This window comes from Scophthalmus maximus, chromosome 4 (genome assembly GCF_022379125.1).
Source record: "Scophthalmus maximus strain ysfricsl-2021 chromosome 4, ASM2237912v1, whole genome shotgun sequence".
Classification (NCBI taxonomy): Eukaryota; Metazoa; Chordata; class Actinopteri; order Pleuronectiformes; family Scophthalmidae; genus Scophthalmus; species Scophthalmus maximus.
The window spans coordinates 15,179,054-15,192,647 of NC_061518.1; the positions used below are offsets into that span (position 1 = coordinate 15,179,054).

Genomic DNA, 13,594 nt, shown 5'->3' on the forward strand with positions numbered 1-13,594 from the left:
CATGAAGTCGTTTCATTTGCAGTGAGACTTAGGCTAAAAACAAAAACGATCTCCGTCCAGAAGAGGGTTGTAACTCTGTATCAGTTTTAATCCCTATCCAGATTTACACACCTGAAAACATATATCACGTGACCATTCATGTACACTGGGCAAGCGTTTGCCTGTGTGAACAGGAAGCAGAGTTGTGTATTCTGCAGTCGCTTATTGCAGAGTTGCTTATTAAGATAAAACTACAAACGAGGAAGAACAATAATGAAAAGTAAGACGAGGGATTTCTTTTGTCGGAGAGATGTCGGGGTGGAATTGTTGCTGACAGTAACAAGTAACAAATGTTTACAATGTTTTGCCTTCACCACGGGTAGTGGAATTGTGACTGATAAGAACCAACTAGGAAGTACAGTTAATGCGGGTGATTGTGTCAACGTTTACAATTACAATCTTTATTTATGCCTGTCCTATACTGCATCGCAGCCCTGGAGTTTTGATATTAGAAACGGGGCAAGCAGCGTTTCCAAATTTCTCCATTTTAGGCGCTTAAAAAAACATATATATAAAACATATATATATATAATGAAACATATATTTTTGTTGCTGTTTAAATGTTAATTTGTTTCTATTAACCAACAAGTCCGAGTATTAGGTTAACACAACCAAGCATCCAAAGAATATTACCACTGATGAATCATGTCCAACTATAAGTAAAAGCAGTAAAGGTTTTGCACAGCATTTACGATAAACACATTTGTCACTTTTGCCAACAGTTTTTAAGACAAATACAGAAAGTTCATCGACCTAAGGCAAAATTAGACACTACAGATACAGAGAAGACCCAGTTTATAAGCTCCAGGGGGGCTATGGTTCCCCAGTCACTGCCATTATGCTAATGGGGACCCTCTCTGAGCACACTTACACATACCCTATAGTACACCGAGACCCCATGGATGTAGGGTGGCATGCAAGTTGCAGCCTCTTTCCTCTCTCTAATGGGAGCTGAAGACAAATAGGGATACTTTAATCAGGTCTGAGTCCAATGTGGCCAGTCTAGTCTGATGGGGGCTGAGTGGAGCATGGACCATGTTAAGGGTTCACTGATCACTGATGAAGCGGCTTCACTTCCAGGGCGAGTTCAGGCAGTCCACACTCTTACTCAGTCTGGCAGGAGGAGCACATGTGCCCTGTTTTGTTTTGCTTTAACACTGTCCGTTTGCAAGAAACGTTTCGGCGTTGTGATGATGTGGTACAGAGGGCAGCACATTTGGCAAAGCCCCAGATATTCTCTCACTGAGCTTTGACTCGAATGCAGCAAACCCAACTAGGACTACTTTTTCTCCCTATGGTCATTTAACAACAACAAAAAAGCTAATTTGAGGCTGTTTTGGCATCCTTAATCATTTCAGAACCTTGACCTTGTCGGAACAAGCACATCCTCTGCACCATTGTACCTCAGTACCTTGACTTCACATCAGACAATCTATGTCACTGTGGGGTGCCAGGTCTGCACTTCATAAGAGTCATAATGAGATTTGTTGTAAGTAGAATGATATCACTTAAGTTGGTTTGGTTTTCTAAAATATTATAATTCACAAAATGATCACTTCATACACATGACATTGTGCAGATACCACAACAAACACCCTAACAAAAACTTGCTTGCTTGCACACGCACGCACGCTTGCATACTCGCCACACACTGGAGACTCAGCAGAGACCTTACAAGCTGGTCCTTTTCAAACACGCATGCACATTTGCAGAATAGATAGAATCCCTGTTAAATAATAAATGCAAATCTGACGTATGTTGTGAATATTGTTGGGCTGAAGGGTACGATTGCGTGCCACTGACAGGCCTGCAGCAAGCGCTCACTCCCCTCTCTCGCTCTCATATATGCACAAACCATAAGCACACCTCATTCCAAAATGCGACAGGGGCTGGTGTGCACCAACGGAGGAGGTATTAATTATTGAAGTGGAATATTATTCCAAAGGTCCACTCCCATCTGATGGTGATTCCTAACGCAGATGTAGGAATCACATGCAGATGTGTAGAGAGCCTAAAGTTGCATGCTACCAATAGGTAGACATGCAGGAACCCCTATTGTTTGTATCAATTCTATTTGTCAACTCATTGTCTACTATCTACTAAGAGAAGTATTGAATGACCCAGTTTAGTTCTCTCTCTGTACAAATTCTTTTCAATATTGGCTTTTCTCCGATCTTTAGTACCAAGCATTATTCGAGACATGGGGAAGCAGATATACGACCAGGCATGGAACACAAACAAACATATAAACAAATACACAGACAACCCCCGAGGACTGGGTCTCTGTCTAACTTGTTTTGCATTTCGACTATTCTTTCTTTCCCTCCCTTTTTATTTCTCTCTCAATAACGCGGTTTGGTGCCTCTGAGGAAAAGCCCTCATTTTAATTAGACCTGACCTGAGAATCACTTAACTGCTTCTCTCTGCTTATGCCTCCCCCTTCTCTCCTAGCCTTCGCTCTGTTCCTCACATAAGTCCATTAACACCCTTCCCTTGGCACCCACAGGCTTCAACAGGGGGCAGACACAGGCGTTTTCTTGAAGATGTTTTGAGGACATGCCAAGAGACATTAACCTACTCCACACACCTCCCTCGGACTCTTTAAGTTCGCCTTCCTCTTCTCCTTAAGTCTTTTTCTTTTCAGCACCATTATAATCTTCATAACCACTTTTTCTGTTCCCTCCTTGCTTCAGCCCCACTAGTCACAAGAATTTCCTTAATTGGTTGATGCCATCTTTCTCAAGCTGTTTTCAGACATGAAGTCCGGAAAAAGTCTGCAAAAGTTTTGTCTTCACATATTACGAGCGCATCGGGAGATTGTCTCAGAGTCAGGCGCTGTCACAACAGCAGGAAAATGTCCACATATTTCTGTGATGTCTGTGTGTAGAGTATGCAGGTGGCAGGAAGTGACGTGATAATTCCACTGTGGAAAGCAGTGTTTTTATTTACAATTATCAACTAGCACACTTGCTGTGAATCTACCAGAGATTTCTTCGCTGTATTCTTATATGGGCTTCATATGGACATTCTCCAAAGATTTTACTAGGGGGCTGGCAGGAAAAGTTCGGGACAATGTCTGAGGCAACATTATCCAGATATTTGCATCCTCACATACAGCCACTCCGGAGACATTCAGGATAATGTCATGACTTCAGTGTATGTCTGAAAGCAGCTTTATACTGACTCTCTCCACTAAGGACTTCAAAATACCACCAAAACCAAAAACCATTATTACACAATTTAAAGTTCTCAAAGACTGGATGCCATAAGCCAATACAGGTGTACAGACTACACAGCCACAGTGACATAGCTTGTTAGTGCAACAGACACCTCTAAATAGCCTCTCTAAGTTCAGACTAATTTGACACAAATCCCTGTATTATACTGTATTTGACCCCATGACCTGCCTCTAGCACCCCAGTACCCCACAGGCGCATTGCCTGTCAGTTTAAAGGGTCAGACAAAGGTAAGGAGAATGTAATTACGTACCATCTGCATTCTTCAGACCTTCATCCTCAAAGCATCTACCATTGTGAAATTACTGAGAGCAGCCTTGATATTAGTGTGTGGGAAAATTCTCTCTCATATGCGTGTTTGTGAAAGTTTCTCACATATGTGCGTGCATGCGTTTCTCAATAAGTATGCGCTTGTGCTGTTTCATGAATGTTAATATCCGTATGTGTGGGAGCAAACAATTTTGTGTATGTGTCTATCAGTATGTGTTAATCTTGTCTAAACACCTAACACTCCCCCTACCTGCTCAGACAGGGCCATGGGTTAATTCTGGCCTCAGGCATCATGGCTAATAACTGCTCATCAACCGCAGCTTGAACTTTCAGAAACGTCAACTGTTACCACGGTAACCTTATCAGCGAACCAACAAAACCTTGATGGCGGTGGGTAGTTTGGGTCAGGGGAATGAAAATACAAAAATGTCCATCAAATTACAAAAAAAATTAATATGTGAGTTAAAGAGCACGTCTTTATTGGCGATATCTGTACTCTGCTGGTTGGCAAACAAACACATTTCCGCGTTCCGAAAGCGCTACGTGATAGAAGCGTGAGTCAAACAGCAGTTAAGAAATTAGCTATCAGCGTGACTCCATGTGAAGTTGGGAATGACATGTAGCTGCCTGACCCAGCTGGTGAGGAGCTAGCACTGTCAATCACCTGTCATTCAGCACCAAAACAATCACAAATTAATCCAGATAGATGATGTACAAAGACTAGCTGAGTTTGCTGCTTCTCAAATATGGAAAAGGAGTCAAAAGTTGAAAGAAGCGCATAGCAGCAGGAGAAGTGTTTTATCTCGACCGTGAAGGATGTCGGGCTAGACGACGGACTGAGCAGTGCGGAACAAACTCAGTGAGAGAACGCTGTATTATGTGGCCCCAGGCAGAGAAGTCCTGTTGCTTGAGTAAATGAGGTGATTAGCATGGATGGTGTGGGCTGTCACATGTCAGACACTGGGCTTAGAACCCAATCATCATCTCATGTGTCAATCAGCGGCCCGCCGAGGCAGTTGACCAACAGGTCAAACACAGTTTTACAATGAGTCACGGAGTCAGCGAGTGCAACAGTTTACCCGTATGTGATCTTACACACAGGTATACTGCAACGAGAGATGAAGAGCCAACATCGACTCATACCTTCGTGACACCTCCATCTCAGGTGATTTGCTAATTAATGACAGCCAATCACGGCGCTGAAGAACATAACACGCGAACATATCAGTGTACTACAATGACTAATGTGTGTTTTGATTGATTTGATGCATGACTGGTGATATGATACAACGTTCTCTGGAAAATTCCCTGCCAGGAAACAATGTGTCACGACCAAGCATTGTGACTGACATCTCATATTATTACTCTCTTGTGTCAACATTCACAGGCTTTTTAGAAATTAAATTTTTTAATGTTGCGTGCTGAGGGAAATACAAGTGTGTGGTTCAACAAAAAAACTCCAATAAAGCGCCTTAAACAAGGACGACAGACAAAGCTTGGTCTTAACAATGTGCTGCTGGGATATATGACACGGCATCCAGGCCCCATAGAGCTACAAGGATGCGCGAGGCCTCAGCCCCCTGGCCTGCCCAATACAGAGGCCTAATTAAAAGACCATTGAGGATAACCACCTTGACTTTTATGGACCTTATAAATCTATACTGGAGTGGCCTATTTGGGGGTCAGAGAAAGGAGGGGGAGCGGGCCGATGGAAGCAGGAGAAAAGGTTAGTAGGTTGGGGAAGGCTGGCAGAAAATGAGAAGGGGCTGATCGTAGGATGTAGAGGCATGGGGGTAGGCCATTCCTCCCCTTCACCCCCTGCCTGAGACAATAGGACTCACTAAGAGCCAAGGACCAGAGAGTGTGATAAGGTAATGATAATGTAATGAGGACCAATCATGAGCCTGAGCTAAGAGGAGGGCCCCTTAATTTGTCCCCAGAGTGGTAGTTCAGTGACAGATTGATTGCTCCGCGAGAGAGTGATGATGTGACACATGCAAAATGGATGTGTCTGACAGGAAGAGAAAGAGAAAGATGTGAAAAAAATAATTAATCAAAACGAATGAAGAAATGGAAAGGCATGTATTCTACACTCGCTCAAAATGGTCAAGGCCGCTGATCAAAACATTTTAAGTTATGAAGCATCATTTTAATTTTTTTGCATAAGTATGATGCTTAATTAAATCTCAGCCTTCATTGCAATGTATCTCAATAGATGCCGCGGAGGCCCTTCACACTCCCATTCAACTCAGTTTATAGACCATAGTTAAAGGTGGAGCTGTTGCTTACTGCTCCCTTTTCTCAACAGGTCACGGGGTGTTGACAGCAAACCTGCCCCACAAAGCTAGCAGCACCTACTGTACATTGTGTGCTCTCTTGAAAGCTGTTATGGCGTCATCCGTTTCTGTGAGCACAACCTTGTTTGTCGCTGCTGCTCCATTTCGGTCTGTCATGAATGGCTGGGGACCGTGTCCATACATCCAATTCATACTACTACATAAAAAAAATGCAAACTGTACCTTTAAAGTTATGCATAAAGACAGAAATTCTTCTCACTCTGTCGCCTCTTGGTGATACACTGGAGTAAGTGTGGCAGCAGCGGTGTATAATCAATAGCTCCACTTTTGATTTTGCCACCCAATAAGAGATAAAAGCAAACAAAGGTCTGAAAGAGCTTGGAGACTTTCTCAAGGTCATAAGTGCTTAAGTTCAGCACTGCTATGTACATGATGAAGGCGATACATTTTTTTTAGGTTAATGGCTACATAGCAAGTTCACACTGCCAAAAAAACACATTGGGAGAGTAAAATTGGGACAGTAAACAAAACAAAACAAAAAAGTCTGACAGAGAAATGGCATTTAAAATCACAATAGGAGGGTAGAACCAGTGAATACTTTGTTTTGTTTATGAAGAACCTGGGTACACTGAGAAACCCAGACAACATACCTCAATACTGAACTGTTTTCTCTTGAGCTTGAAGGCCAGGTCCTTGTGATCAGGGAGTTGATTTGCCAGGCAGTTCAGGTGAGGTACCTGTCGTACATGTAGCAGGCCTGCGAAAAAAAGAAAAAAACTGAAAGCGCTTAACAGAGCATTTAACAAAAAAGTTAAGGATTCAAAACACCAAGTACAAGGAAGATATTCCTGTTCCATCCACAGTGTGCATTTGTTTTATTACACTGTGTCAGTAAGAAAATAATTGTGCCAGATGTGTGCTTTCTTATATATGTGTAAAATATATATATATTTTTCCTCCTCTGAATTACAGATGCAAAATTCACTATGAATTAACACTAACTACTACTAAGAATTCAACAAACATTTTTATATTAGGTTCACCCAAATAATATTCTAGTGTTCAGGAAATTTGCCAAAATGTACTGGGACACATTAGACCAAAGACAAACATACAAGCTAAGGACTCCTAAAACAACTATGGAAGCTGTGGAGGATTTTTTTTGTAACTTTTTGTTGCTCATTTTTATTCACTACAAACTTAGTGTTGCCATAAAAGTGGAAATATACTGTAAAAGTGAAATGGTATAACTGAGCGTGAGAGGAAAAAGAAGAGATCGAGGGAGTAATGGAGAAAGGGAGACAGACAGAGAAAGTGGGGGATGGTGGGTTCTCTCCTCTGTGCACTTGGGTGATTTCCCCTTGCCTGATTTGCAGTGACAGGCTTCCCAGCATGCTTTGAGCAGCCCTGAACTGCTGCCGCAAACACGCACGCACGCCCATCCGCACGCACTCTCACACTTGTACCAGATGCGTTGCACTCATGAACACACATCAAAACAGTCATACACATAAATGTATTTCATAATCCATCCAGAATTTCTCTGGCTGGTTAAACAGAGGGCAAATATTTTTTTTGAACAAGACATTCAAATAATATTAACTGCGGATTCTAAAGAACATTTTTGTAATTTATACGATTTTACAAAATAAGGCACCAAAACAATGAAGAGGTCTACAAGCCACCTGCCTTTTCAATGCAGTAGAATGCAATCACTACGGGATGTGTTCTGTAAATGAAACATGCTATTGGAGGAAACCAAAATCTGCCATTGAATTTTTTCACTCCTCATCCCTTCATCTGTCACAGCCAGGGCTGTCTAACCCAAGGAGGGGAGGGAGTGAGGAAATGAGAGGAATAGAGCAAGAGTGAGTGGGAGAGTTCGAGAGGCACGGCTAAAAATACCCCACTTGCTTAAACTGACCTTTATGCATGGAGTTTTCGATAGAGTGATAGAAAAGAGGGAAGCGAGCAGGAGAAGTAGTGAATGATAAACTGCACAGGAAAAGTGATGGTGAGGACCGGAAGAGTAGCCTTTTTCTTCGTTCTCTTCAATCGTCTCTTACCAGTGTCCGCCTCTCCGACAGAAAGCCTTGCCCTCCATCTATTAGCAAGGCATGCTGACCGTGGAGACATTGAGCGAGGGACAGGGAGATAGGGGCAGAGAGGAAGAGTAATGGTGAGAATATCGATTCCCCAGTGTTGGTCTGCTCTGCTCCAGAGCCTCAGGGGTATGGGACTAGGGATGGAGAGGGAGCGAGGTGAGAGGGAGAGAGGAAGATAGGCTCTGCTGGAGGGGGAAGGCAGGGATGGATGGGGTGAGGGTGCGAGGGAGAGGGGGTACAGCGTGGCAGCTGAATCCCCCCCGGCCTGTCTACTGAGGAGCACGTCTGATTGAGCAGCAGCACACTAACGCGCACTGACAGCCTGGCCTGCAAGGGGGCTGCCCTGCCTCCATCCACAGCCCAGCCCCAGCCTTAATGCACTGCCTGTGTGTATGTGTGCGTATTTGATGGAAAAGAGGCAGAAAGATAAGTGAGTGTGTGTGTTCTTACCATGGAAATCTTTGTAGAGTGGGTTGGTCTCTCTCTCAGAGCCTTTGAATGATTCCAGCGCTATGGCATTGTCACATAGCCTGGTTATGCTGCCCATTAGAGCTCTGTCCTTTAGGATCGAGGGAGACCAGGGAGAGAGGGGGAGAGAGAAAAGGGGGGGGGGGGGTGAGAGAGGGAGAGAGAGAGACATGAGCAGGTAATTAAAAGCCTCCTGACGGGCCATCAGTGTTGCAATTAAATTAGGTCATCATTTCCCGTGGCCAGGACATTTCTGCCCATGGCTCAGGTGAGAGTGATGAGGTATAGAGGGGAAAGAGCACTGATGGAGGTCACGCAGGTGATGTCAGGGCAGACAAATGGACATACACCTTACATCACGCAAAATCAGAATCAGAAAAAGATCGGAAAAATCAATGAGAAACACACTTTAAATTATTACAAATTATTTTTACTTACAACTATTTTTTTTTTTACTAAGGCTCACAGTTGGTGCACACTCTCAAACCAGTGCACAGCAGGGGAGGACAGAGAAGTGGGAGAAAGCAACAGAGGCTTGGTGATGAGAGCTCCCCCTACTGGTCAGGTCAGTGATTTGACAACAAGGAGGGCATATCAGGGGCAAAAACAGTAGATGGAAAGAATGAGGGAGAAATATACAAAAGGATGGAGACAGGGGGGTAATGGGAGTGGGAAGGGAGGGAGAAAGAGGGACATTGGGATGGAGGGAGTCCTGCATTATTAATCCCTTTGCCTCTTGAATCATTCACATCCTTTTCTCTGTGTTGGCTGCCACCGCCTAATGCAGTTTTCATGCCTTCATGTCTTTTCTCCACTCTTTCTTCCTTTTCATTTTTGTCCTACTTTTAAAGTATGCATATCCCACCAGTCAGTACCACTGGCACTTACAGGGTATCTGAGGTCACTCACGTGCAGCAATTAACGCCAGAGTTAAGGAGTTTTAATACAACAAATTATTCAAAACTTAAATACCACAATATGACCAATAGTGTCCGTGTGAGTGAAACATCCCCCTAAAACGTCATCTTTGCTAGCCTGACTAGGTCAGGCTCCTTTGTGCTTACTTAAATACAAAGACGAGGCTCCTTGGCAAAGAGACAAAAGTTTAAAGTCAGAGCAGTCTTAAGTGTCCACACAGAGCTGTGGCAGCAGAGCAGAATTAGGTCAGTAAGACAGGCACACACTCCCAATAGCTCCTTGGGGTTAAGTAGGTGATCAAGGAATCACTAACATAAAAAAAAGTTGTTTATTATTGATAAGGGGCTCAAACTATAATAATTTTAGTTCTGCACTGAAAGTGTAGGGTGGCTCAATTAGCTCAGATTCCAATCGTGTACATCCCCTGAACACCCTCAGCCTCAGCTGACGACCGCGACATGTGAAAGGGAGGGCACAGCGTCTAACCTACTCTGCGGTATCTTACCCTGACTACGTGGGTAAAACTCATGACGTGACAGGACCCCCCCCCGTTACTGAATAACCCATTTGATCGCTGTTGTTTAAATTTTTTTTTTTTTAACGTGACACTTTTTGCGCCCGTGTTTGAATATTATATTGCAGATGTAGTATTCTAAAAGTAAACAATCAACCAAGTACTAACCCAAAATTCTAAACATTACACTGAGGGAGGCAGGAATGAAATTTCTGTTGCTCTAAGGTCTAGGGATAGGAGAGGCTTTATACTGTATAAGACTAAATAAATACACATCACTTCCAAGGCTTCCTCCTGCCTTTACCTTTACAATTGGTTACATGTCATTTTTGTAAACATAGATGTGAACATGTTGTAAAAATACAATGAAAATGGAAAGTGGGGAAATGTCAATGAAAATACACAACAAAAAACACAGCTAGGTAATATAAGCAATCATTTCACAAATTATGAAAACTGTTTTCAAAATGGATTACAGAATGTTCATAAAATATGTGTGTGTATCCTGTAGATTGTATAGACCTACATGCTACTGAAAAAAAAAATTGTACTGTATCACTTTGTAAACTAACACATGTATAAAGGGTGATACAATCAGACTTCAGGTATTGTCTTACATTGAGTGAAATAGTCCAATCTTAAGACCCATTTCATTCACACAAAATAAATGTATCAAAAAGAAATTAAAAGATGAAATAAAAAATGCAGTTGGGTTCAAGAGTTAAATTCAAATTACTAACGCTTAACTGAATATTGATGGTTGTGAAGAAGTCTTCTCTTGTATCTGTTTCACAGGGGGCTGTGGTACTAAACACCTGTGCTTGACCAGCCCAAATACTTTCGTAGGCCAGGTCTTACTCCCAACACAACACAACTGGCACAGTAGGTGAGGCATACGTGGAAGCATTTTAGGGAGGACTGTGTATTTTGTGTTTGTGTACGTTTACTTGTGGGGGAAGGGTGTGGTAGCAGGAGATAGTATGATGGAGAAGGACCGGACTAGGACAAGCCTAATTAATGTTTCAGATGGTCTGTGGCACAGGGCTGCTGTGAGGAGGCTTTCAGCGACTTGCTCAGCTTCCCAAGCTGCTCAATAATGGATAGAGGGACCAGTGCGTTCTCGGCCAGCTAGCCCACTGCTACTAGTCTAGACACTCTTCCAAAGGCCACACTCTGTTAACTAAGCTTATTATCGAAACAAGGCAGTGGTAGAAAGATGCTCCACTAGGATATAAATTTTGAAAGTACCAAACACACACATAGCTTTCACAGATCTGTGGCGTCAGTTGACCACTTGTAATCTTTTCTTATGACAACAATATCAAGTGAGATTCACAGGGTTTACTAATCATTAGGTAATTTCATAAAAAACCCGTCTTAAATAGCCTCTCATTACCTATATGTTGGCTTAGACACCAAACACCTGATTCAGTCCAAAACGCCCCCCTCTTCTCTTCTTCTTCCGCTCATTCACTTCTCTCCCCAGGGTGGAGAAGTGGGAGGGAGACAGATTAAGGGTTTGGAACCCAGGCCAGGGAGGGACAGGGGGACCGCTCCCACCACAGCTGACATCTGCTAGTTAGCCACTTTACCTTTTTTTGACTAGGCCGAGGCCGCTGTGCACTGAGTACATAGGCCTGGAGCCAGAGCATGTTTTGACAACACAGTTGTTCTGAAAGTTAAGCATGGAGCTATATCTTTGTCTAAAGGCATCAGAGATGATGCTGCTTCGATGTTGGTCAGAATGAGGACCTCTGAGGAAGTAGAGTGTTTGTCGAAGCATGGAACGAGATTTTTCGTAGAAAGTCTCAGATGGCTTTTCTTGTGAGTGTGCCTCTACAGTCGAGGGTATGGGGGAGGGCTGTGGTTTGCCATATGCCTCAGCAGATGACACCACCTTCACACTGAGAGGCCAGACTGGACACAGACCCATGCACGTGGACCCCCACCCCCCACCCCCAAACACACACAACTACAAGGAGCGACATGCATACAGAGCCACACACACAGTCATTGTGTACAACTTCAAGTAATTAAGGCCCATATAAACAAACATAGATTTTGAGGCCTTTGCACGAAGTGTGCACTGAACTGGGTCTGTTGGGGGAGTGATGCGGAAGAGGCCCCTCACAGGCCCGAGTCATAACGGGTGACACTGAAACAGAGGGTCAAGAGGAGGCCCCACTACAAAAGACTTAAAACTACGTGCCCCATTAATGAAAAAGACAAAGCAAAGGGCAATCGAAGCAACAAACTGTTCTAAATGGTTTAAAAAGGTGTGTACCTTATTCACTGATCGGATAAGTTGCATTCTGAGTGGATGCTGACAAATTCACAATCTCTGTCGAGCTGTTCTTGTGTGTCAAGCGTCGTCTTACCTGGATGAGATGTGAAGGTACTGTAACTACAGCGACTGACAGTGATGACCTCAGCAAAGCACGCAGTCCATATAGAAAGGCAGTGAGGGAGTGGCGGTGTGTCGGGTTGTCATGGCAACTCAGGTCATCATCCCAAAGGGCCGAACCAAGAGAGTGAAGACCAATGCGCAGGATGTTACGTGACTTTGACTACGAGAGAACAGACAAAAAGAAGCAACAAATGTGTTAAGAGTCATGGACATGTGTAATATTGTGTAAACTGTATTAATGCAATAATATACTGTTTGATTTAAGTTAAGTTCACAGAGTGCATCTGACAATTGAAGAATAACTGCTTTTGAAGTACTTCAGAGAGGTGCTGATGTCTTGGGTAGTGTTCTCAAACTCTGGGGGAGAGCGACTGGACAGTCTGCCCACCAGCACAGACGATCGGAACACAGTGCCCAAACGTGACTGGACACAACTGCCCAATCACAGAGGCCATCTGACAAACGCACAATGGACCTGTCAGACAGGCTTCCAATATGGCTGCCACCCAGAAACCCCAGCACATTCTTGGCACCACAGCGATGCTCTGCAGCCAAGGGGGCCTGGGTAAGGGTGGAGTGCCTTCTCTTGAAAACCCCCGCCCCACCAAAAGAGATCAACGGTAACCCACTCTCATGAAGACTGAGAAAAAGTGGCTAAACAGTGGTGGGATATATATCACTGGAAGTGAGAGAATGGAGGAGCCTGTCCAAACTGTGAGAGGTTTTTAACCTTCAGCACAATTGCCTTTTATTTGGGGTTTCTTCAGGATGGCTCCTGATTACTGAGGTGAGAGCCAAGAGTGATTAAAAAAGCTTGGCCTAAAATCTGTTCAGTTTTTCCTTTTTTCTCTCCAGCCTCTCCTCTCCTTTATCCCTCCCCCTCTATTATCTCGACCCTCCCAAAATCTCCTCCGCCCCACTCCCCATTGCTTCCTCTTCCAACAGTATGACCTAAGCTTCGTTTGGATCTGGATCAGAATCACAGGCATCTAAGAAAAATAAACCCCATTGTTTCTGGAAGTTTTTCACAGTTGGCTCATAGTTTCCCAGGGGAAAACGCTCACATTGGACTCCACGTTCATCTTCCTCTCCACCTTTCAACATCAGTGCTGCAGTTCTGTACTTCACTATATATGATCCAATATTTTACATCTCTGTGTGTGCTCTTGTGTCATTATTGGATTGTGCCTTTCTTTGTTTAGCAGGCTTTGCCTACTTGTGTTTGTGGGGCACAGAATTAAAAATCTGTTTCTGTGTGTGCAGCCCAGCGGGGGGGGGGGGGGGGGGGGGGAACATGACTGTTGCTGTGGCAACATCAAGAGGAGAAGCCAAACTTAACT

General features: G+C 43.7%; 1 protein-coding gene across 1 annotated transcript in view; it reads right to left on the reverse strand.

The window, feature by feature from the left end:
* Window positions 1–13,594, reverse strand: part of elp4 (elongator acetyltransferase complex subunit 4) — a 51,665-nt gene that overhangs the window by 22,831 nt on the left and 15,240 nt on the right. Inside the window, exons 7-9 of the mRNA XM_035627817.2 lie at window positions 12,226–12,414; window positions 8,398–8,506; window positions 6,493–6,599 (exon numbers count right to left, since the gene is read on the reverse strand). Of these exons, the coding sequence (XP_035483710.1) occupies window positions 6,493–6,599; window positions 8,398–8,506; window positions 12,226–12,414 (405 nt within the window). The remainder of the gene's footprint in view (window positions 1–6,492; window positions 6,600–8,397; window positions 8,507–12,225; window positions 12,415–13,594) is intronic.